At 42.8% G+C, this 26,167-nt stretch overlaps 1 protein-coding gene across 3 annotated transcripts in view; it reads left to right on the top strand.

Annotated features, from left to right (window-relative positions):
- PCSK5 (proprotein convertase subtilisin/kexin type 5) overlaps nucleotides 1-26,167 on the top strand; it is a 452,999-nt gene that overhangs the window by 173,534 nt on the left and 253,298 nt on the right. For all 3 annotated transcript variants that reach the window (XM_058695668.1, XM_058695669.1, XM_058695667.1), the window contains exon 8: nucleotides 22,574-22,786. In XM_058695668.1, coding sequence (XP_058551651.1) covers nucleotides 22,574-22,786 — 213 coding nt within the window. The remainder of the gene's footprint in view (nucleotides 1-22,573; nucleotides 22,787-26,167) is intronic.

The raw sequence follows: 26,167 nt of genomic DNA, 5'->3' as shown, positions 1-26,167 counted from the left end.
TCTCCTGAAGTCTGCTCACTGCCCAGACTAGAACTAAGTGCAAGCAATCCCTACCCCGCACCTGCTAAACTTTGCCTTCTTACTAGGGTTACATATCGTCGTTATCACAGTGTGCTTTATATCAGAGATATTCTTGCCTGTATTTTCCTCGTGGAACTGTATGTCCCTAGATAGCCGAGTTGTGCTCTATCTATCCTTAGGGGCTTTGAAAAACCCAGAGGGTACGTGGAGCTCTAGCGAGTACTCCGTGAATGTTGGTTGAATGTCATTGAATTTACTACGAATTGTGCCAACCGCAGGATGGATGTATATTTGGCCCAGATTTGGAGCAGTGGGATGCATGCCATTGGTCAATGTCATGTTGCGGCTGAAGTACAAACAATAATGCTTCTTCCACCTTTGTGGGACTGGTGTTAGGGTTTGATCACAAGACCATGAGCTAAGCTGTCTCCTGGTCATTGTGAAATAGACTGAAAGGAAACGCTTATGCACTTGTTCAGGATGTACTTCCTCACTGAAGGCTCGTTCAGGCATGGTTAAGACATACTTTCTAATTCTGTCAATGTTTAGATACTTTAGAGCCCTCTAAAGTCATAGAACAGGGTTTTAAATCGTTGCCTAGAATTTTCCTTTCAAGGTATCTGAACACCAAATGAATGTACTCTAAGTAAACTGGGGATTCCATGACCAAAGCCCTGGGCTACAGATTAGTGTACCATCTCTCTGTGCCATCGATTGAATGGTCATTCAAGTTAATAAATCAAGCCTAGTTTGTCTTTAATTTTCAAGTTGTATGTGTATGGCTTTTGCTATAATAAAGAGTAGGCTGGAATTTCTCAATATCCTTATGTTAGTAACTAGTAATGAATAATCTCATGACTGTACATACAGACAGAGAATGCCCCATATTCAATAGTGGCCACTGAATCAGGTGATATGGACCAGTGGTTTTCAAATTTATTTTCTCTAGGGAATCTTTCAGTGGAAATCTTAACGGGAAGTTCAGTGTGTAAAGCACATTAAACATATGGTCCTTTGGTTGAAGGAGGAAAGGATTAAGATAAGAAAGAAGATCCTCTGAGGAAGTTATTCAAACTTATAGGAAGATTATATTTAGAAACAAATCCTATTTTTTTTAATTTTTTTTTAATGTTTATTTATTTTTGAGACAGAGACAGAGCATGAACGGGGGAGGGTCAGAGAGAGAGGGAGACGCAGAATCCGAAGCAGCCTCCAGGCTCTGAGCTGTCAGCCCAGAGCCCGACGCGGGGCTCGAACTCACGGACCGTGAGATCATGACCTGAGCCGAAGTCGGAGGCTTCACCGACTGAGCCACCCAGGCGCCCCAGAAACAAATCCTATTTTTGAAAATTACTCTGTATTCACTATTAAGTACGAAATTAACCTATGCTTTATTTATTTATTTATTTTTTAATGTTTATTTGGTTTTGAGAGGGACAGAGACAGAATGCAAGTAGGACAGGGGCAGAGAGAGAGGGAGACATAGAATCCGAAGCCGGCTCCAGGCTCCGAGCTGTCAGCACAGAGCCCGACGCAGGGCTCGAACCCACAAGCAGTGAGATCATGACCTGAGCCGAAGTCGGACGCTCAACCGACGGAGCCACCTAGGCACCCCAACCTTTGCTTATTATAATAAGTCATACTGTAAAGTTGAAATTGAAAACAGATTTCCCACCCAACTAGATAACCATCGTTGAGTATGAACTACACCTTTCTATACTTGTGTATGCATTCACACAGCAGACGGGTCACATGCCTCTGCATGTTGCTAATTTCACTTAACAGGGTGTAGTGGGCATTCTTCCACGGCAGTGCAAAAGGATAGAACTCATTTATTTTAATGTTTCAAAAATGTTTAGAATATGGACATACCGTAATCTATTCAACATTTCACTGAAGATCCTTCAAGGTTTCAATCTTTCAAAAAAAAAAAAAAAAGTAGGGTTAGCTTTAAAATGACCCGTTTACTTTTAGAGTTAAGGTAATAACAAAAGAAATCACTCTTAAAAGCAACAGATTATTCTCTGGCTCCTATCCTGGCACATTCAATTATGGAAAAGCAGCAGTGACCCATTTAAATGTGATTAGATCAACAGGATAGGGTCTTTAGCGTTTAATACACATGGGCTTTGGACTTATCCAGGGTTGAGTCCAGAATCTGTCATTTACTGCTCTCTGACCTGATACAGATCAAATTACCTCTGTTCTCCATTTCCTCTTCTAAAGTAAGGGACTAATAGTACTGACTTACAGAGATGTTATGAGTGTTAAATGAGATGATAATGCATTAAAGCAATCGGCACAATATCTGAAACATAATAGGTGCTCAAGAAATACATTTTATTTATACACGTATGTATGCATACTTTTTTTTTTCAGAAAAGAGATCGTGTCCTTCCAAAAAACTTAATATTTCTCTTCGATCCCCCATCCTTCTCTACCATTTCCACACCGCAGAATTCTAGATGATTCCATTGACTTTACCTATAGTGGTGGATTAAAAACAATACAGTAGAAACTCATAGACTTCCTGAGTTCTTACATGCCCATATTTTGTCCTTCCTATGTCTGTCCTCACCTTCAGTTTCATTTGCCCTTAGGGGCACATCTTCCGTTTCATCAAGACAACTTCTTGACACACAGATCTGTTCTACGTATCTGTGTTTGTAGTCTTGAATTTAATTTATCTTTTCCCAAGAGCTGTTTCTCTGAATATCTGGGGATATATAGTTTAACATTTTTAAAGCAGTACAGGAGTCTTCCAGGGGAAAGAAATCTCTTTGTCATCAGGCATCAAACAGCACACTACATCTCACATTCTTTGAGATTATTCTAAGTTGTGTTCTTTATATATATAATGTACGTGGTCAAATATATACAAAATGATTGCCTGAAACGTATACAAAGTTAGATTATAAAGTGCGACTGAGAAATAAATAAGTGATTTATTGACTGAGTGATGTAAGGAATGAAGGAATAAATGATTACTACAACAGTTCCCTCAGGTAGCGAGGTCAAAAACCTATGTGACAGCTTAAAGTCATTCTGGCCCACTAGAGTTTTCACTGGATCATCTACAAAAATAGGGGAACTGAAATGTATTTGTTCTTCTATCAAACTTAGCGCACTCCCACTGTGTAGTCAATGTGGGTAAAGCAGTGAAGGAGACCTCTAAGTTTTGTATGCAATACAGACAAGTCTCTACATTCTAGTCATTAGACAGGAAACAAACCTAGAAACCATCAAGACTACGAGTTAAAGATAAGTGTTATAAATGAGATGAACAGGAAAGAGGGAAGGACAGAACCGCTGTGGTTAAGAAGGATAGGGAGTCCTCTGTGAGGAGATGATACATAAATGAGGACAGTATTGACACGATGCCGGTCATGTGGAAGGAATGTTCTCTGCAGAAGGAACAGCAAGGGCAAAGCACCCCGAGGGGAGAATAATCAGGTGTGTTCACGGAACAAGATGCTAATTTGGGTGCTGCGAGCAATGTGGACAGAAAGTAGGCAGTAGAAGGTGGCTTGGAGAGGTAGGCAGGGGCCAGCTCAGCAGGGCTTTCTAAACCACGGAGGGTGTTTGCATTCTATTCCATTACAGAAAACCATTAGAGGTTTTCAGCAGAGTAGTGGCCTGTGGGGATACACAATTGTAAAAGCTCGCTGCTCTGTAGGGAAAGTGTGGGAAAGTGCTGTGTGGGAAAGTGGCGGGGAGATAAGAGCTGAAGGTCGAAGGGAAGAGTTGATGATGAGTAGGACGGGGCGGGGGCGGACAACCACGACAAGTGACGAGGGGCGGCGAGAGGGGGAAGCCTACGTATCAAGGGAATAGGTTTGGCCCAGGGAATCCAAATATTGATTGCATCCATTTCTCCTGCTTGCTAATCAAAAAACGTAGCGAATATTGGATTTCAAAAATGCTCCCTATGTGTTGACTATAAGATAAGCGTTTGGGTCAGTAGCATGTAACACTCTTTTCAAAGACGTTAACACCATCGGAATCGATTCAATTTACAGCCTTTAGAATTCATGTGCCAGCATTACATTAGACAAACTATGTTGAGCAAACCATATTGCAATCGACAGTTTGCTCTTTTCCCCAGAGATTCCATTTTATGTGATGCTAAGGCACTGTAAGATTAAAAGCAAGAATTAAAGGTACATAATTCGGGTTGTGTACAATTAATGATGACGATGAAGAAGATTGTAGAGGTGTGGTGGTAAACATCATAATGATACTAAGACACTTAACATTTGCCAGTCTGTCACAGTATGGTCACTCTTGTGAGCCCCCAAATAGATGATGACTTAAAAAAATTTTTTTTGATTTATTTTTGAGAGAGAGAGAGAGAGAGAGAGAGAATGAGCGAGGAGGGCCAGAGAGAGAGGGAGACACAGAATCCAAAGCAGGTTCCAGGCTCTGAGCTGTCCGCGCAGAGCCCGACGCGGGCCTCGAACTCATGGACGGTGAGATCCTGACCTGAGCCGAAATCAGACGGTTCACCACCTGAGCCGCCCAGGCACCCCAGATGATGACTTTTAATCTTCACAATAATCTCATAAGGTAGCTAACCACTCTCCCAGGTTTTGCAGAAAATAGACTTTCAGCACAGCGAAACAAGTCAGAATGTGGGCCTCCAAGAAATCTAATAAATTATTTTACGAGTTGTCCTTCCTGCTCTCTTTGGCCCAGCTGACCTGCTTGTATCATCCGTGACCACATATCTGAGCTTTTCTCCTGTTACCGAGGTGAATTAGGTTCTCACCTTCTATGTTAAGTCTCCCTCCTCCATTTCTTCACGGAGGCCTTACCTTCTCACCCCACTACAGGCATGGCTCAATCAATTCTCTTTTCTTTCGTCAAAACTTCCCTCTCATCTGTGTGACGGCCATCCACACACTGTTAATTCTATCTCTGAAGAAAGAGGGGAGACGCCCTCTGGCAGTCTACTTGTATTTTTCCAGTTACTGACTCATTTCTTTTCCCCTTTGAAACCACTGTTCATACTTCCCCCTACGAGCTCTTTTCCCATCGTCTCTTGAAGCAACTCGTCAGAACCCCGACCCCTCACTGCACCGAGGCCGTTCTTATCTAGACCACAGTGACCTTCTAATGTGAAACCCAGGGCTCTTCTCTGAACCCTCATGTAATCCGTCCTGACAGGGAGGCCCCACCTGCTTCTTCTGGTCCGCAATAAAATACACACCCTCCAACCCTTCTGAACCCTTGTCTCCTTCTGTTTAGTGTAGTTACTTATCTTGCCGACGAGTTGTCTCCCCCGTAAAGGCCCCGAGATGGAAATGTTTTGTTCTCGACTATAACCCAAGTACCTAAAACACTGTTTCGTGAGGAGTGACCAAATGTGTGAATAAATACACGGGTGAATTCCATGCCGGTTTGCTGCGTATACTGAATGAATTTATGTAAGGATCATAGTTGCATTGTTTTTTATTATAATATGGAAATGAGTGATTAACTACATGATATAGTCTGGTGATTAATGCACTCAGACAGTAGATTCCGACTCTCCAGTGGGTTTCAGTACGTTCTTACCTTCTTCAAGTGAATTGCCTCTCTCAGGATCAGTTTGTTCCTCTGTAAAATGGAGCTAAACGCTGGCAGTTACTTTATAGGCCTGTCATGACGATTATGTGATTAATGCATGTAAAATATGCAGCAGTTTCTGGAACATAGCAAAATCTCTAATTGTGTTACGAGTCTTAATCATTATCACTTCTGAAAAGGCCAGGGTACTAAAAGTGAAATACTAATTAATCATGCAGAAAACTGTAATAAGTCTTGATTGTCCATAATCTCTGCATTTAATCCATTTCATATTGCTGAATGATCCTTAAAGAAGGTAAATATACAGTCTTGAGATTATTAAGGAATGGCCAAAATAAATGGGTCAAAATATCCAAGAGAATATTTCCTGAAGTCTGAAGGACTTTCCTGAAGTCCATAAAACACTAATTAATAAAATGCCCCAAAGTGGGGTAGGGGTAGGTGGAGGATTTTGCTATCAAGTAGGCTTGAAAAACACAACTTATTATATGCTCCCTTTGGGAGCTTAAAAGCATATTAAAGGCTCTGAGAAGTTCTGCAGTAAGGAGATGCATGTAACTTGATTTATTCCGTGTTCTAAACTCTAACCACGCGAAAGCTTTATTTTCATAACTCGTTTTAAATTGGCGTCAAATTTAACTTCACTTTCAGTTTGAGTTTGGAACTTGCTTTGCAAAAATTCAGCTAAACCCATTCGACCTGTAGAGTCAGAACATTAGAACTGTAAACGAATTGAGTGGTTGAATCATTTTTACAAACATTTGTATATTTGTTTATTGGTTGCCATCACTACGATTCACTCTGTCTACCTTCCTAAAACGTGTGATTTCTTCTTTTCCCCGGGCTAGTCATCCAGTAAGTCTTTCTCTCCTGTCTTCCTTTCTGAAAGTCTATGAAATGTGTCCTCTTGTCCTCACAGTTAGAACCAACCGCTCCCAGAGGGACTTGGGCCATAGAGTCCTTCCAAAGCGTCCATCCTCCCAGCTTGAGCTCCAACTTTCAGTTCAGCGGGAATAGTGCAGCCAAAGAAGAATGTTTTGTATGTAAATCTTGCCCTTTGTCTTGTCTTTAAAACTCATCACTTCTCCTTATGACCGACAGGGAACATTCTAAGCTTCTTAGCAGGGCACAGAGGTCTCTCACAATCTTGCCGGGGGTTGCAGAATCGAAATCTTACGGGTCGTCAAAGGAAAGGACCGTTTCAAAGTGACTCTCATTCAAGCTGACAGGATTCCACTTACCTCGGTGAACCTTTGGCTCCGTATGACTGGCAAAAATCCCCTGCAGGGGAAACTCTTCGCTCTGTCTACCCAGGCGGTTCCAAGTAGGAAAACGATTTTATGAAATGAATGAGACAATCGCGAGTGTTTCAGACAGAAGTGACCTGGTGTTTGGTATCACAATAAGAAGCTAAACTGCCTAAAGTTTTCTTGGATAGACTCATTACTCGTTCATTCATTCCCGATTGCATCCGGGAGACAGTCACTGGGTGATTATAATATTCTAGGTACTTGACGAGGCGGTAGTGAAAGATGAATAACACTCAGCCTTTGTCTTTGGGAGGCTCACCATGGAGTGATGAATAAAGGTTCTAAATAAAGTGCAAGCGAATTCCCCAAGTTCCTTCAGGGACTAGAATCTGGTAAGCAGTGAGGACAGACGGCACAGCGCGCAATACCAAAACTTCTCGTGTTCAGCCTAGTTGTCCTGCAGTCATTTTTTTTTTGCCCCATTTGGGTTATGAAACTTTAATCATCTTTGGTGAATTTTTACACAGGCATCTCGTGCATCGACAACTTTTCCTGGTTTCCTGACAAGGATATTTAATAATCTCCTTTAGAAAATAAGCGAAAAAAAAATCAGAATTGAATCTTTTCCCTTTTTTTTTCATAATTAGAAAACCCTATGTTCAGATTACCAGGACGTCCCTTATTATTTTACTCAAGAAATATCACTTGAGCCCCCATTGCCTACCATGCACTGGTTTGGCAGTTACCTTAATTAATCGTTTATCTGGAGAAATCCTGCAACTCATTATGGATATTGTAGGAGCATGGGCTATAGAGTTTAGTTTACTATACTATCTACAAGTATCCTCTCAATTCCAGATCATTTTTCTTTGAGCTTTTCAGGCTTTGGGATTATCAATGAAAGCATTCCAGCGTATTCCTAACAGAACCAATGTCAAGGGTGGGGAACAAAATTAGGTGAGATCCAGATCATTGGCCCGGAATCTCCCTGTTGGAACCGTGACCTTCCTCCTGTCCTCATTCTTGTCTTCTCAGGGGTCCAGATGGAAACCAGGACATTTGATGGACATCTATTAGCACATGCCTGGCTGTTGAGTTTCTTATGAAGTCTCTTAATTAATATATCCTCTTCCGAGCATCAGTTTTCTTTCGCGATTTACCAAATTTTACGCCTGATTAGATATTTGGAATATTTGCCGAAAACACAGGGTTGCCTTGCAGTCACACATCGTCTTTTACGTACACACATGTGCACATATACACACTGCTCCACCCTTAAATTAAAGGCATATGTTCACCAGAAGGGGAGAGAAGAGGTATAATGAGCTTGTATAATAAACGCAGTAATAATAATCATAATAAAATTAACTGATTCCACTTGGGAAGAATATATTTTTATCTGATATACATCCAGCTTTAGCAGGCGTGGTACCAGTTTGCATCTTAATAAATGACAGATTGCTGTTAAATTAGTTGGCAAATGTTCTAGAACTTTGGAATGATATATGGGTAGGCAAAGATAGACAGGGGAGTTTATTTAATATCGGTTCCACTTCATCAAAATTGACTCTAACTGGGGTTTGTTTTAAAAAATCCTCCATTAGTATTTAACTATATCCTGGTGGAACTTTGTGTCTTTAGAGCTTTAACAAAGCTAAGAAGTGATTTGCCAAGTGGACTCAGTACACCATTTTCTATTTTGGATACAAAGGATTGTTTGTCTTTGTAGATACGTATGTGGTTTCACATTCTGTAATCTTCACAAAGTTATCTGATATCTGAGTATGCAATTTAGATTACTATGTTACTGTGAACTGTGATGCATTTAATGAGCACACATTTATCCTAGCCTTGTATAGGTGCAAATGTCAAATGTTTATTGTCACTTTTTTTTTTTCAGTTTTAGACATTCATTTTTAACTCTGTGAGTTTATACTATTCCGTTCTAACTCTCTGTTTTATATATGGATTAACTAGATATCAGTAATAATCCTTTTTTTCTTTGCGTTTGTTCTATTTGTGGTGACATACAGGGGAGGACATGAGGTCCTTATTACAGAAGTCATTCCAGTATAGTACGGATGTCCCAATTTATAGGGAAAACACAAAATCATACAGGGATCGTCTCAGGTCAAGTTAAGGTCCATACCAATTCTGAATTTCTGTGATTCAGAACATAAATTTAAGAAAGGCAATGGCAATTTTCTTGAGCAAAACGTGGCAGTAACCGGGCTAAAAATAAGGTCGCTGGGAAATAAACAAGGATACATTGAACTGAGTTGCTACTATCAAATGGTATGATTTTGAAGCCTACACATTTTTTATAGCAGGTTTTTTTCACTTAACCTGAGCTTACCATTCTCTTGAAGATGGAAACCCTCAAACTTCATATTCAAGATGGCAAACATCATGATTATTATATATTCTGATAGCCACTTGGGTTAGACATGAGGATGATCTTCATAGGACCTCACCAGGTTATAGCTTTGGACGCCAAGTCTTAGCAAAGTAGGCAGCCGGGCCATTAAGAAGCATGAGTGCGACTCTGACTCAGTCTGTCCTCTTCCACACCTGTGCTCTTCACCGCCATGCTGGGTGAACCCGCTCCTGCGAAACGTGTCGCATGGGCCCCTGTAGGCACATTCAGCTCTCTGTCAACGGTAGCTGTAATTATGGTCATGGAAGTGAATGCTACCCCAGGGAGCTGTCTCTTCTCTAAACTCCTGGGAAACAACATCTGGGCAAACTGACTTGGCACATTCTGAACTTCACTGTATTGTCTCTTTGTCTTCATCCCTGGAAAGTATTGACCTTGACGTCACAAAGACCCGGGTTGGAATCTCTTTGGTTTCTCTCCATTGTTTTGATCCAGAACAAGTTACTACGTTATCAGAACTTCTGCTTCCTTAAGAAAACACGATGCTAATACTCACTTTATGGAGTCATCGTGAAGACTGACGGAGATCTCACATATACAGTGCTCAGACCTCCCTCTTGTCTTCTCTTCAGCAGAAGGGCCCCTTTGATGCATCTTTAAGGACCCCAGAGTATCCACTGCAGAATCTTGTAAACTATAGAAGCTTAATATCAGCTGTAATTTTTTTTTTTTTTTTTTCAGAAGAGTGATTTGCTTTCATTGAAATCGGCATTGTGTTTATGGGAAGAAACCGTAAAGGGCTGATTTTCTCCCTTTCGGAAACGTTATGGGCTGCTCCACAAAAGATCAAGGTGGTTATTTCGTGGAGGAGAGGCCTATGACATTCAAACCGTATGGTGGGCTTTAGACAGGAACAGCTTGCTTGCTCTGTCAGAGTTGAGCTGACAGTTGGGACCAGTGCACCATGGTGAGGCATTCTGTAACCTAACATAGAGAAGAGTCTAAACCTTTCGTTATTGCTGGAATATCCTTCTGTCCTTTCCAAATGCCTTTCCAAACGTTTTCAATAAATTCCTTTCATATTCCTATTGATAGTAAATGGTTTTATTCTCTGTGAAAGGAATCTTTAGAATTTTACCCCTTCAATAGCAATTTAAAGGTGTGGTATCTTTCTGGGCAGTTTCATAATAGGCAATTAACGTTAATATTGAAAATGTCCTTCTCCGTTTCATAAAACCTGTCTCTCCTGAAACAATCCTGAGCATGATTTTGCCTTTGCCCTGGGATGATCCAAGATGTAGAAACTTTTCTCATGTATGTCTTCTTTTTCTCCCCACAATGGGAATGCTGGGACGGTGTATGTACCCAGAATGGCTAGGTTGGTGATGTTAATTATTGATTGTGATAACTTCAGAGAGCGTGTAAGATTTGCATATATTTATATTTTTTAGCTGCTTGCAGTGAGGAATTGAGAAACCTCATTTGCATGCCCCTCCTCCCCGCCAGTGTTGTTGGGGACCCTGGGAAAACAGCTCAACTAGGGCTCAAAATTTGGAGGCTGTGGGAGTGACCAGAAGTAAATAACAACCTGAGTTGGCTGAGGCTTCAGTGAGTCAGATGCGGAAGACAAGGTCTGAGAAAAAATGGGAGGACTGACCACTATGAATTGACTCCAGAGAGAGCATCAAAAGCAGACAATTGGGGTGCTTGGGTGACTCAGTCAGTGAAGCGCCCCACTCTTGATTTCAGCTCAGGTCATGACCTCTTGGGTTTGTGAGTTCAAGCCCTGCATTGGGTTCCTCCCACTGACGGTGCTGGGATATTCTCTCTCTCTCTCTCTCTCTCTCCCTCTCTCTCTCCCCCTCTGTGTCGTCCCCCCCCCCCCCCAATAAATAGACTTTTTTAAAAAGCAGACAATTATTTGGAAATTGTTGATTTGGCAAATGAGATAGGGCAGGAAGAGAAAGTGTTTTTGTATTTTTGTTTTGTCCAATCCACTGCTGTTAACCAGGTTTCCCTAAACCGTGTAGTTGCGTACTTTTAGGAACGCGCACTGGCAGTACTAGGCAGTGGGGATCAGCATTTCAGCCGAGGTGGGAACGGACCCATCTGGTTCCAGCTCTGCCACTCATTGGCTCTGCAAACCTCATTTCCTTAGTTTCCTGATGGAGGAATTTAAATTGTCAACGTACGAACATCCGACATGTCCAGCTTTAAGTAATATCCATAGCGTGTTATTCGCCATTATTTCTTTTCTTCTTCTTTTTTCTTTTTTTAACATGAAATTTATTGTCAAATCGGTTTCCATACGACACCCAGTGCTCATCCCAGTAGGTGCCGTCCTCAACACCCACCCTCCCCTCCCTCCCACCTCCCATCAACCCTCAGATTGTTCTCAGTTGTTGTTTTTTTTTTTTTAATTTTTTTTTAACATTTTATTTATTTTTGAGACAGAGACAGAGCATGAACGGGGCAGGGGCAGAGAGAGAGGGAGACACAGAATCGGAAGCAGGCTCCAGGTTCTGAGCCGTCAGCCCAGAGCCCGACGCGGGGCTCGAACTCGTGGACCGCGAGATCGTGACCTGAGCTGAAGTCGGACGCTTTAACCGACGGAGCCACCCAGGTGCCCCGATTGTTCTCAGTTTTTAAGAGTCTCTTATGGTTTGGCTCCCTCCCTCTCTAACTTTTTTTTTTTTTACTCAGCTCCACATTTTCATTATTCATTTTGAAGTTCCCAAATGTACAGAATATCTAAAGGTTAATTAATAGGAATGAAATCCTTTGCCTGAAAGCATATTTATTTCCATTAGTAAACACACCTGGGTTTTAGTGCCTCCTGGGTATTCTTCTACCTTGTCTCCGTGAAAGACTGATTTTCTTCTTCCACTTATACTGTACAAGTAAACAAAGTGAAAGCAATCTTCAGTGTTGAAATACTGTTGTTATGAGCCAAGGGTCACACGGGTGGTGCACTTTGGTGAGAAAGTGTAAGAAGCTGGGTTATGGGTACCAACCCTCAGTATCAGCCCTTCTGAAGATGGACAGCTCCGTGACGGGATTGATTCTCCCAAGCCTTTAGTACGTTCGTGTTCTACTGAGTTTATATTCTGGCAGACATGGTGGGTAAGCAAGTCATTTTTTTTTTCCTTCGTGTATTCACACAGTAAATATAAAAGTAGCCTTTTATCAGGAACCTTGAGTCTGGGGGAGTTCGGAATTTGCAGAATTGATTGTTCTTTTGTTAATATAATTTATTGCCCAACTGGCTAACATACAGTGTGTAAAGTGTGCTCTTGGTTTTTGGGGCAGATTCCCGTGGTTCATCGCTTCCATACAACACCCAGGGCTCATCCCAGCAGGTGCCCTCCTCAATGCCCATCACCCATTTTCCCCTCTCCCCCCCCCTCCCATCCACCCTCAGTTTGTTCTCTGTATTGAAGAGTCTCTTGTGGTTTGCCTCCCTCCCTCTCTTTGTAACTATTTTTTCCCCTTCCCCTCCCCCTTCTTCTTCTGTTGAGTTTCTCAAGATCCACATATGAGTGAAAACATAGGGTATCTGTCTTTCTCTGACTGACTTGCTTCACTCAGCATAATACCTTCCAGTTCCATCCACATTGCTGCAAATGGCATGATTTCATTCTTTCTCATTGCCAGGTAGTGTTCCATCGTATATATTGTTCTTATTCTAGTTTTGACCGTTTATTCCAAATGTCCTTTTAGAAAAGTGAGCTAACGTCAATTTTAGGTTCCCTGAATTGAGCGGATGCTCCTCACGCCGGTACTAGAACATGAACAATGTTGTGAAAAGACCCCACATGTAGGTTACAAGTTATAAATGTGTTTATCATTTCACCAGAAATGCCCGCCACTATCGTCACCCGTAGTTGATTCCACAATCATACGTCAGATTCTCTATTCCTTTATAAAAGGAAGTTGACTGCATTCGGTATGCTCGGGAAGCATATAAAATGGATTTTCATTTGCACGCGGTCAAATTAATACGATCGCTGATAACTGCATCTCATATGTTCACTATTTTATTAAGAAGTCAACAGAACATCAAAAAAAAATTCTTAACCTACAGGGCTTAGTCCTCTATTGTATACACAGCAAATCAGGATAGAGAAAGCCTGATGTGGGGCAGAAAAGATGTGTGAGGTCGAGATGGAGGAGAAGAGGGACTGAAGTCCTATCACACAAGAAAACGTAGGAAGACGAAAACGGGACGAACTCGCTAACCATTCACAAAAGCCTTCTTGGCCCCGCTTTGAGTACGTTTGCTTTTTCAGTCCTTGTCAATTATCGAACTTGGCTGGGACAGGGTAAGTAGCACAGAGTAAGAATGGTGGAGACACTCCGATGGAGTACGTTTTGTGAGGTCAGTCTGTGGATCTTTTGCCAGTCCTTCCTCCAAATTCGATTCCGGGCTACGTGGCAGCTGTGGGAGCAGGCATGCTGAGGCAGGTATGGAAAGATCAAGAACAGCACCGGGGCGGGGGCCGAAGGAAAACGGGACCTCAGCAGGTGTCGGTGGAGGACGCTTTTGTTTGTCCGCTATCTGTTGAAATCATCTTGGGGAAGCATTGGGAGCCATATTCAATCCTAGAATTTTTACTTGCAAACAAGTAGAACGAGTGAGCTGTTGGCTGCATTCAGATGACCAAATAAGTCATAGTTAACGACTTCTGAAAGTTTTTTAAATGTGTATTTATTTTTGAGAGACGGAGTGTGAGCAGGGCAGGGGCAGAGAGCGAGAGGGAGACACAGAATCCCAAGCAGGCTCCAGGCTCCGAGGTGTCCGCCCAGAGCCCCGACGCGGGGCTTGAGCTCGCGAACCGCGAGGTCGTGACCTGAGCCCAAGTTGGACGCTTCACCGACTGAGCCACCCAGCCGCCCCGGTTTGGTTTTTAAATACTTAAAGTAGTTCTTCTGTTTAACTTAGTAATTCTTAGAGCACAATAAGTATGGGTGGCTCAATCAGTTGAGTGTCTGGCTTTGGCTCAGATCACGATCTCACAGCTGATGAGTTCGAGCCCCACGTCAGGCTCTGCGCTGACAGCTTGGAGCCTGGAGCCTGCTTGGGATTCTGTGTCTCCCTCTCTCTGCCCCTCTCTCCCTTGTACTCTGTCTCCGTCTCTCAAAAATAAATATTGAAAACAAAATTTAAAAGAACATTTTATTATTTATTTATTTTGAGAGAGAGAGAGAGAGAGAGAGAGACAGAGTGTGAGTGGGGGAGGCGCAGAGAGAGAGGGAGACAGAATTCGAAGCAAGGCTCCAGGCTCTGAGCTGTCAGCACAGAGCCTGACGTGGGGCTCGAACCCATGAGTGTGAGATCGTGACCTGAGTCGAAGTCAGATGCTCAACCGACTGAGCCACCCAGGCGCCCCTGAAGACAACATTTTAATAATTATTCTGAGAGCAGAAGCAGAATCAAGTGAAACCTGTATACTCTTTACATCAGGCACTGTGACTCGTGGCTTGAGTAGATCATAAAAAATACGGGTTGCACGTGCTTATTTTCTGGGTGAGGGAAGATACCACAGTAGTGGCCCGACAAAGTTAGCACTTGGGCATGGGATTGTTTCTGACAAAGCAGCACTTAACTTCCAGATTCCTAACCCTCAGAGGGCGCATTTCCTTTGACTCATTAAGAACATCTCATTATCTGTCTTATTCGATTCTCTTATGTTTTGGTGTGAAGTGGCCCACTTTATTCCCTGGGTCCAAATAAGTCTCAGATACAGCTGACCCTTGACCAACGTGGAGATTAGGGACACTGACCCCTCCCTCCCATCCCCCGCACAGTGAAAAATCCATGTGTAACTTTTGATTCCCCCCAGCACTTAACTACTTGACCGGAAGTCTTAACCATTAACACAGTCGATTAACACCAATTTTGTGTGTTATGTGTATTATATACTGTCTTCTTACAACCACGTAAGCTAGAGAGAAAAAATGTTATTAAGAGAATCCTAAGGAAGAGCAGGTACATTTACGCTCCTGTACTGTATTTATTTAGAAAAAATTCACCTATGAGTGGATCTGTGTGCACGTCAACCCTGTGTTGTTCAAGGGTCAGCTGTGATTAATGTTCCCACCCCAGTCCCAGTCTTGCCTTCATGAACGGATTGAAGAGACAGTCGTAGGCTTTAGTCTGTCCCAAAGACGTCTTATTGACATCTGTATCATGACTGCATTCCCTTGGCGCATTCGCAAAGAAGATTCTGCGGCACTGAGCTTCGCCAGGGTTGTCTCCAAGGCATTGGGAGCTGTGTGACCCCCTGTTCCTGATTTGTTCTCAATTACGGATTGTATTTCTTGGATTACTTCTTAGGTCGCTTTTAAGAAGCTTTCACTTCCACGTGAAGTGTCTGTTACTAACGATCATGATTCAGAGGGTCGTTAACTCTTGCTTCAACAAGCAATACGTATTTTAGAATTCTGGGACAGTTTGTGTGACCACCACAGATACCTTCCACAAGTGTGCTGTTGTCATTTTGCCTTTACGTCACGTTTCCAGACTAGACCTGTTTCTGTCAATGAACCTGCTTCGTTAAGGAACAAGACTGATTTTGTGAAAAAGATGATCGACTTTGTTAAAAAAGAGAGAGAAGCCATTCCTTCTTCATATCTCAGCCACTAAATCGTTGTGGGTATCCTTTCTTTGCCCACCCTCTTCCGGCCTGAAGCCCCTTTATCTGTGATCCCGGTGTGGAAGAGCTTCCGCGGCGGGTGGTGGTCTTTTGTCACTGAGAGCAGAGCGGTGACGGACTTTGGTAACAGGGTGTGCAGGCGACGCTTGGAAGACATTGCAGGCAAAGGAACGTGTCTCATCCGAAACATCATGCGTTCCATTGGCCTGCCTCTTCCTGTTGACACACATAGACACGTGCATTCTGATCCGACTTGTCGGGACCTCCATTCCCCGCATCCACCACATCCTTGTTATATGATGGCTCGCCTGGTACTTAGTGGTACTCGGTTTCCTAATCTGCAAAGTACGCATCTCACTTAATGGTATTGCTCTGAATTAACTCCTATTTGTGAAAGCACCAAGTATGGTGTCCGGCCACATTTTTTTTTTTTTTTTTTTTTTTTGGTATGTGGAAGTCTCTGGTCACTTACTCATTCCCCTTTAAGAATCCTTTCTAAGCGATGTGGGAGAAGAAAATAATATTAAAATACCAAAGAAAACCTGCCTGTATTGGCTGAACGATGATCACACCCTTTTAAAGAAAGAAGTTTGGTTCCATCAAACTCTCTAGCTTTCAAAACCTGGCTTGGGGGCTAGGGTTTCATTGATAATGCGGCGTAAAGTAGCCTTTTCTGACCTCCTGAACCACAGGAAAATCCAGGTCCTCTCTAGCCTTTACTAATAAAATTATGTGGTATTATAAATTGATTTTTGTAGGGCCTACACGAGAAGGAACGCATGCACAATTAAACACACGATGAAAAAGAATAGTTAGCGTTTGGTCTCGTGGGTCTAATGTGGATTTCACGAAACACTCTGCCGTGAGTTTACTAACTTTTAACTTAGCACTCAGTTGAAGTGGAGGACTCTGTTTTTTTCTTTTTTTTCATCCCAAGCCATATTTAAATATGACCAGTGTGAATCACAGTACTTTACCAAACTAGAAAATGTCATTTCCTACACTTTGGGGGAAATACGTTGTCTCAAAATGCTTTTCTCTTTATGCTATTCTGGGCACCTGCCCTTCCCCCTACATCCCACATTAAAATTTAATTCTTAAATTACTCTGAGTTTTTGGAGAAACATCCAGATCTTCTTTTACCACATATGTTTTGGTTTTCTGACGATTGCACACTGATGAAGCGTGCCATGCATCTGTAGTAAATAAATCTCTGAATTGCTAATTGTTTCAGATTAACCCCATAGATCTTTAGCGCAGGTCTGTATGGCATTTTCAGCTCACCGATTTAGTCCGTTTATTTCTGGGGCTTTAATCACACGTGCTTTTAAACACACGCTTTTGAACACACGTGCATAAAAGTCACAAGGCCTCGTGGATAGTGTGGGTATCAGCATCTCTTTGTTCTGTCACCTCCATGGGGGGGCAGGCTGCCCTTTATCTCCTCACATTGGATTCATCAGCTCAGGCTGCCATACTGGAATACCACAGACTGGGGGGCTTAACAACAGAGATGTGTTTTCTTGAAGTCTGGAGGCTAGAAGTCTGGAAGTCCATGATCAAGGTGCCAGCAGAGTTGGGGTTCCGGTGACACCTCCCTCCGTAGCTTACAGACAGCCTTCACACAGCCTAGCCTCTGTGCACACGCTCCTGGCTTCTTTCTTTCCCTATAAGGACACCAGTCCTGTCAGATGAGGGTGCCACCATTGTGACCTCATTTATTCTTGATTACCCTCTTCAAAGGCCTTATCTTTAAATACAGTCATATTGGGGGGTTAAGGCATCAACATATGAATTTGAAGGGGAGAGGACACAACTCATTCCATAACACATCTTGGGGGCAACACCACATGTCTCCCGTGAGATTCTCCAGATCCCTTTCCCCTTCTGTCCATAAGCTCCGTGCTCAGGGGTACTGATCTGTATGCACTCCCAGTTCCTCCGGCTTCTGGTGGGGGTCAGCCAGTAGGATACACTGGCAAGAAATGGGAGAGAAGGAGAAAGAGACTGGGGTCTCAGTACATATTCCCTTGACCCCCTTCTGTGCAGGACCAACATGGGTTGGCATGTCCCCGATCAGTTCTCAACTTCTACTAGCCCCACTGTTTCCAGTTCCAGTGACCCCCCCACTCCTCAGCTTCCTTCCTTCATGAGGGGGTTAGGGGTCATTATTGACCTCATACTGTCCTTTGAAGTTTCCCTTCACCACACCCAACGGTAACATGATTCCTTCAAATTATGCTTGATGGAAGGATGTCACCTCCGTCTGGAAGGCACATTTCCAGAGCCGGGGCAAACCACTGTTCTAGAAACCAAGAGGATCTTCAAAGGACTCCATGATACATCATCACTCCTTCACAGTGGTGTCACCTCTAGACGCTGCCATAATAGAATGACTTGGGGTCCTACTTCTAAGGGAGTCCTGGTCAGGTGGGGATTTCTGGGTGCAGTTTTGCATCTGAACCTATGTTCTTCCCCCTGAGAATGCTCAGGACCATGTATGCATCCTTTCCTTCTCGTTTGAATCCTGCTGCTACCAAGTCTGGAGAGAATCTGGAGACTGGTCTGTCATTGGTTCTACTGCCAAACTTCAGTAAAGACACTGGAGACTTGGCTAAAAACACTACAGCAACCACTAGCCTTCTCTTTGCCCCAAAGAAGATTGTTGTTAAGGGTTAAGGGCACAGGCTTTAGCTCCACTTGGATTTCAAGCTCTGGCTCTGGCATTCATGAGCATTTCTGAGCCCCAGTTTGACCATCTGTAAAATGGTGATATGGATTTGAATTACACAGAATAACGTTTGTACGATGTTTGGTGCATAGTAAGTTTCTACAAATGTTAGCCTCTATTGTTTTTAGTGCATAGTGCGTAAAACCCCTCTTGCTCATAAAATAAAAATTACCTCTTAAGAACTGGCCCTCTGAGGGGTGCCGGGGTGGTGCAGTCAGTTGAGAGTCCGACTCTTGGTTTCTGCTCAGGCCATGATCTCATAGTTCGTGGGTTCGAGCCTCACACCGGGCTCTCTGCTGATAGCATGGAACCTGCTTGGGATTCTGTCTCTCCTTCTCTCTGTCCCGCTTGTGCTAGCTCTCTCTTTCTCTCTCTCAAAAATAAATAAATAAACTTAAAAAAAAAAAAATTGGCCCTGTGTTTTCCCTCTTAATGTGGAAAACATTAAGAGGGAAATAAGTGTGTTTGTTTCTATTTATAAAAATCCTACATGGTCATGGAAGGATGGTGTGAAAAAGAAAACTCTTTACTATTCTTACCAAACAGAAGAAGTTCTGTTACATTATCACTTTATGGCAGCTGTATGCATATAAAATTATAAAGATTAACTCCTTTACACATGCACACGCATCTGCACACACACACACACACACACACGTACATTTTTTTAAACTGAGATCGTATTATATCATTTTGTATCCTCCATTTGTAATTACATTGTGAACAGAAAAATACCTGCTAAATATTTGCTTGTTAAATATATTTTTTTTTTTTCAATCAAACAAGTTTGGGTGGCGCCTGGGTGGTTCAGTCGGTTGAGCGACCGACCTCAGCTCACGTCATGATCTCATGGTTCGTGAGTTCGAGCCCCGCCTTGGGCTCTGTGCCGACAGCTAAGAGCCTGGAACCTGCTTCAGATTCTTTGTCTCCCTCTCTGTCCCTTGCTCCCGGCTTGTGCTCTATCTCAAAAATAAATAAATAAACATTTTAAAAAATCAAGTACGTTTTTAAAGACCTTTTCATTGCATTTCTGTGTGCATCATAGGCACACAATCATAATTTTATACAGGTATCCAAATGTGATTGTGCTATATGTGCCTTTTCATAGTTTTGTGGTTCTTAATCTATTATCGGTTACAGTGGTATTTAAACTGGGAGTGTTTTGGCATTACGTCATGTGTTCTGTTGACCTGTCAGATAAAGCTCCAATGTAATCGTGCTTTTCGCCACAGCACAGCCTCTCAGTAACAGAGAGGGCACGTATTGATGATGAATTTGACCCTTCCTTCTCTGGCTATGATGTTCTGTCTCTGAGGTAAGGAGATGAGGCACCGGGGTTTCTCAACCTGGCCATCTACACCATAGTGAGGAGTTAATTCCTTCTGGAGATTTTCAAAGCATTGAACAAAATCCTTCGTTTATGATGGCTTGGTGCTTTTTGTCTCCTTCTGTACATTTCATGAATATTTTGATGGGAAACTGAAAGTTGATAAACCAGACCCAGCTGTCCTGTGGCAGGAGCATCCAGAACTTTCTCTCCCTCTCTCTTCATGAATATTTCCCATTCCTGTCTGCTCATATTGCATTTTTCCACACTGAAGGACAAAAAGAAATCTATGTGCAGGTCAGTCAAGTCATGTCATAAATATTCTGTTCCTTGAGGTTTCAAGGTCACAGACAGTTTATCAAGGATATTTCAAATTCTCCGTCGTCTCTCTTTCCTTGGCTCTTTTACCAGAAATTCCAAAATAGCAGCCCAAATACTTTCCCTCCACCTGAGACCGTAAAAGCTAGGGCCTCGAAGCAAGGAAGAGGTTCAGCCGTCAACAGCTATGTGACTTTGGTTACCACTCTCTCATGACCAAATGACAGATTTGGCCTCTGTGTCCACCAGTGTACCTTCTAGTTTTAAAAAGGTAAAATTTCTGAGGGATTCAGCTCTGACAGTTCAGAGAACTGCTCTTCACTTTGGCTTATTTCTGCCTCTTCTTCTGAAGATCTCCCCTTATGGAACCAAATCGCCATTATGCTTCGGTACATCTATGTTCTACTTTGGTTCTTCTCTTTATTTATTTCACAACCTTAGGAAAATCTTCAAGTACGTGCCAAGTTTTGGCCTAAAGAATGTAACCCTATCTCCTAGCCTTGTAAGAAAGAATTCATGGATCTGGTTGAGGAAAGGTATCTACAAGCAAATATGTTTGGAAAAAACATCAGATTGTTTCCACCCCCCCCTTAGAGTTTCGCAATGGATGATCACTTACTAAGTTCTGCAATAGGGGAACCTGTTTTATTTTGCTTAACTTAGACTTTCCAAACATTCTTAACCTTGGAGTTCTTTTATTTCTGGTAGTATGCGTTAACATCCTTCATAATTAACGCCCATGCCGTACATAGGGGAGGCACAGCTCTGGAAGGCACATAGTCCCTAATTCTGCTGCTCACTGGCGACGTGATCTCAGGGTACATACAAAACTTCTTCACACGTCATATCGCTCGGATGTCAACTGAGGGAGCATAATGGCACCCATTTCACGTGGGTGAAGATGTATAGCACTATTACATGTCTGTGGTAGTTACGACTAACAGTAGTCCAACTCTGGGGTCTGGCTCTTTGGGTGCCAATTTTGTCCCTCCGCTTCCTGACCTTGGGAACATTTCTTAACTTCTGTAGCTCAATTCTTCATCTATCCAATGGGGACGAAGATCGTACCATTCTCACAGTGTTGTTCGAAGAGTTCGGTCTGATTCACGTAAAACAATTACAAATGTGCCTGGTCCGTGGTGGGTACCTAATGAACGTTAGCCGTGTTATTGTCATCACTGGTGCTCGTGTTACGTCTGTGAGTGTATCACGTGAAACGGATTATTTTATTTTATTTATTTCAATTTAAATCCAAGTTAGTTAACATATAGTGTCCTAAAAGTTTCAGGGGTAGGATTTAGTGATTCATCGCTTACATAGAACACCCAGTGCTCATCCTAACAAGTGCCCTCCTTAATGCCCATCCCCCATTTAGCTCAACCCCCCACCACCTCCCCTACACCAGCCCTCAGTTTGTTCTCTGTGTTCAGGAGCCTCTTATGATTTGTCTCCCTCTCTGTTTGTATCTTATTTTTCCTCTCCTTCCCTTCCCCCATGTTCATCTGTTTTGTATCTTACATTCCACATATGAATGAGATCATATGGTATTTATCTTTCTCTGACTGACTTATTTTGCTTAGCGTAATACATTCTAGTTCCATCCGTGTTGTTGCCAATGACAAGATTTCATTCTTTTTGATCCCCAAGTAATATTCCATTGGACGTATATACCGCATCTTTATCCATTCGTCAGTCGCTGGACATTTGGGCTCTTTCCATCCTTTGGCTATTGTCGATAGTGCTGCTATAAACATGGGGGTGCATGTGCCCCTTCGAACCAGCATTTCTGTATCCTTTGGATAAATACCTAGTAGCGCAGTTGCTGGGTCATAGTATAACTCTATTGTTAATTGTTTGAGGAAACTCCGTACTGTTTTCCAGAGTGGCTGCACCAGGGGTGTAATTGACCTATAACATTGTATTAGTTTCAAGTGTACAAAATAATGCTTTGATGTGTGTATATATTGTAAAATGAGCACCACAGTGAGTCTCGTTAACATCCATCACCAGGCATGGCTACATTTTTTTTTTTTTTTGTCCTAGTAATGAGAACTTTTAAGATCTGCCCTCTTAGCAACTTTCAAATAAGCAATACAGGATTATTCTCTGTAGTCAGTCACCAAGCTAGACATTACATACACATTATTTTAGTTCCCAAAAGCAGTTCCTCTCACCTCAAGGAACAGCTTAAATCCAGCATATTATGAAAAGAGTATCACAGCCCTCCTGCAGATATTTGATGGTGCCTGTTGATTTTGACCTTCTCTCCATGTAGAGTCTGTGATCTGTATTTTCCATCATGTAACTTTTTCTGTTTGCGAACAGGGGCGGAGAGGCCTCGGCTCTGTTTTTGTCTGGGCCTCAGGAAATGGTGGAAGGAGCAAAGACCACTGTTCCTGTGACGGCTACACCAACAGCATCTACACAATCTCCATCAGCAGCACAGCTGAGAGTGGGAAGAAGCCTTGGTACCTGGAAGAGTGTTCGTCCACATTGGCCACCACCTACAGCAGTGGAGAGTCTTACGATAAGAAAATAGTACGTGGCATTTGCATGTCATGATTTATTCATTTATCTTTCACTACAAAATACAGAGGAAAGGGGCGCCTGGGTGGCTCAGTCGGTTAAGCGTCTGACTTCGGCTCAGGTCATGATCCCGCGGTCCATGAGTTCGAGCCCCGCGTCGGGCTCTGGGCTGACAGCTCAGAGCCTGGAGCCTGCTTCGGATTCTGTGTCTCCCTCTCTCTCTGTCCCTCCCCTGCTCACATTCTGCGTCTCTCTGTCTCTCTCTCTAAATAAACGTAAAAATTAAAAAAAAAGAAATACAAAGGAAGAAGCATAAACTTATACGCAAAAGTAATTCATGGAAACAGGCAAGTAATATATGGAAATTAGCTGCTGACGCAATACACGTATTTGTAAGTTTTGTCACTCTGTTATTGGAAGTGCGTATCTGGGCCATTCGGTTCCAGCATTTGATGTGGTCTTAGACATGAGTAAGCTTTAGTTTTATTGAAGACAAATGAGCAGTCCACTTGGGCCTTGCGAGTTAGTGGTAGAGAAGAGACCAGTTCCGACACTCAGCCTACTTCCCTTATCCCTCTGTCCCCATACTGCCTTTGAAACTTACCTTCAGTGCTTCGGTTTCAAAGTGGGTCTGACTAATTCCGTGGGAACTAAACCGATCAAAAGGTGCTTTTCTACGACTGAGGCACCAGCTCGCCTGAATGAAGAGCACAGAAGTCCTACGTGATCGCCCGCTTACCCGCGTGCCCTGCTCTCCGTGCAGACAGAACTGATTGAGAGTTCAGGTTGCAGGACCAGCCTGCTTGGGTTTTGTCCACTGTTGAACCATTTACTATAGCTGGGTGACGTTAGACACATTACTTAATGTTTCTGTCTCAACAAGCCTCATCTGTAAAAGGTGAGCATTTAATATTGCATGGTTTATGGCATTATTATTACAAAGACGTTGAAGTAAATAAAAAGGGCTTTGCATACTCCTTGAACCACTGACGCCCAAGGAAGTTCTGACTTTTGGGGTGCCCAGCGCTTTGCCTCTGGTTCTAAATTTCAAACACCTTTGCATTTCGCTCTTGCATTTTGCAGTTTACAAAATGATAGTTTTGTAAACTGTCTCAGGATTTGTCTCTCTAAAGTGAATCTAAGCTGCTTCACTTGACATTTTTTAGCATTTAGCGAAGACCCTTCTCTCAGGTCTTGTAGATTCATGCAAATTTGGGTCGCATCTGATTACACAGGGAGGAAACACAGCACTCCCTTCGTGGAATTCTCCATCCACATCCATTTGGGTCTTCTTGATTATCCTGGTTATCATATAATTTTCATGTGTGATTCCTTAGCTACTTTTCACTACCTTCTTTAGTTACATTTTTCAGATTGATTTAAATAAAAATCGCCTACCCATATCCATATCCCCTCTGCCCCTAGTTTTCCTTAATTCCTCCACAATAACTGGGTTAAAAAATATGTACATGAATCTACCTTTAAACACCTCCAACATTCATCAGTAAACATAACCCTGCAATACAAAGTAAAATATAAAAGGAGAAAACCCAGAGATGACAAGTACCACAGTTTCCCGGCTTTCTTAATGGGAAAGTGATGTTCCGTGATTTTTTACCTTCATTATGAAAATGTTATAATCCAGGAGTGCCCCTTTTGCTCTCAAATTTGCTTGTCTCTCAGAACTCACGGTCAAGGTCCATTAAAACTAAGTGGCATCCGTCAGTTCTGCACCATAAAAATCCTGATGGAACTCTCTGGAATAAGAGTTCTCTTTCTGTACCTCTGGAGTCTGAAGGCAAATTTGCCATTGCTTCAGAGTGAATATGCCCGTCGACTCCTGTTTTCCTTGTGTGGTGATTGCCATGGAGAGGGTACCATGAAGTTCCATAAATGCCTTTCTTAAGAGAAATGTACAACCCGGTGGGCAAAATATCAAAGGAGAAGAAAAGGTTTTCTGGGTCCTGGATGGGAGAAGGCAAGATGGACAGACCTCAAAATCTCTACGTGAGATTTACTCCCTAGACTTGACCTTCCTAGCCCCTCATCATGCTGTGATGCTATGGTGGATGCTGTGACCACCCCCCGCCCCCAACGACAGGCAGTCATTTAGGATTCTCCCAGGGACGGACAGAATGATCCGTTCACTGGATGGATTCATTCAGCCATAGACTACACTTTCTCCCTAACTGCTGCTTCTGATACCAAAACCTTTACTGACTCACTTGATATATGTAACCTATTTGTTTCTCACTTCTGTTGAATCTCTTTCTCCCATTTTCGTAGCAACAATTTATTAGTAATTTTTCTCCATCCCGTTCTTAGAATCTCTTTATATTGCCCGAATCTGCAAATTACCGTAAACTGCAGAGGAATTTGGGAGCTGTTTCAAGTTAGAGTCTCCAGCCTTAGACCCATCTCTCAGTGGCTCAGTGACCCTCAACACTGCAATCTGTACCCCCTACCCCCCGAAGAAAGGCACTTTGATCGTGAACGTGTTAACAGTTTGAACATGAGTAGAGTTAGCAACAACACCGGCCTTTTATGGTCCAGCTGACCCCTTTTCCTTCTAGATGTCAGAATGACAAATAATCCTGCGACGTGCCTGGGACCTTTTCTTTACCAGGCTTTGAACCAAACGCCGGTGGGCCCTCAGAGGTGCCCACTTCCTGTCAATGGCATTGTGATTGAGTGTTGCGGGAATGGTGGTGACTGTCCCCGCTTTGTTCTGGGGCTCTCCTCCCTGGGCCATTCATTTCCTTGTGCCATTTGCGGCTTCTTCAGGAGAGCACTGTTGTCATTTCTTGTCTGTAGAGCCCCGTTGTGCTTTGAACCAGGCAGATGCTAAGGATTCAGGAGAGAGGAAGGATCGCTCTGCTTCAGGAAAAGCACTTTTGTTCAATAAATTTGACTTGTCCCCAACAGAATGTTTTGCAAGCAGGAGAACCTGGCCCTGGGTTTCAGATCGGCCACATCTCTGCCCCTTGGTCTCCCACCACTACTGTTGGTACAGTTGTGGACCTCGGTATTTCATTCATGCTTTAATCGATTCAGATCGGTAATGGTCTTATATCTTATTACAGCACGTGAAGCGTCCACAATAGCAAGATTACTACCGTAAGAAACTCCCCTGTAAGCTCAACAGAAATCAGTTGAAATGACTGATTATTATAAAGCCACATTATCAACTAATACGTTTTTATTAACAGTATTGCATGCTGCTTTTTCCGTGCCAGATATGTAATACGTTCACAGTTATAGTAACATGCCATAAATATGGCATTTTTTCTTTATCCTTCTAATTAGTGCCAGGTACTGGGTGTGCATTAAATGCATGGTCTCATAGTACCCTCAGAACTCTACACAGGAGCACCAGGAACCGTCCTCACTTTA

This window comes from Neofelis nebulosa, chromosome 12 (assembly GCF_028018385.1).
Source record: "Neofelis nebulosa isolate mNeoNeb1 chromosome 12, mNeoNeb1.pri, whole genome shotgun sequence".
In the NCBI taxonomy this organism is placed as follows: Eukaryota; Metazoa; Chordata; class Mammalia; order Carnivora; family Felidae; genus Neofelis; species Neofelis nebulosa.
The sequence above is the reverse complement of the archived record's forward strand: the minus strand, read 5'-3'. Positions and strand labels throughout refer to the sequence as shown.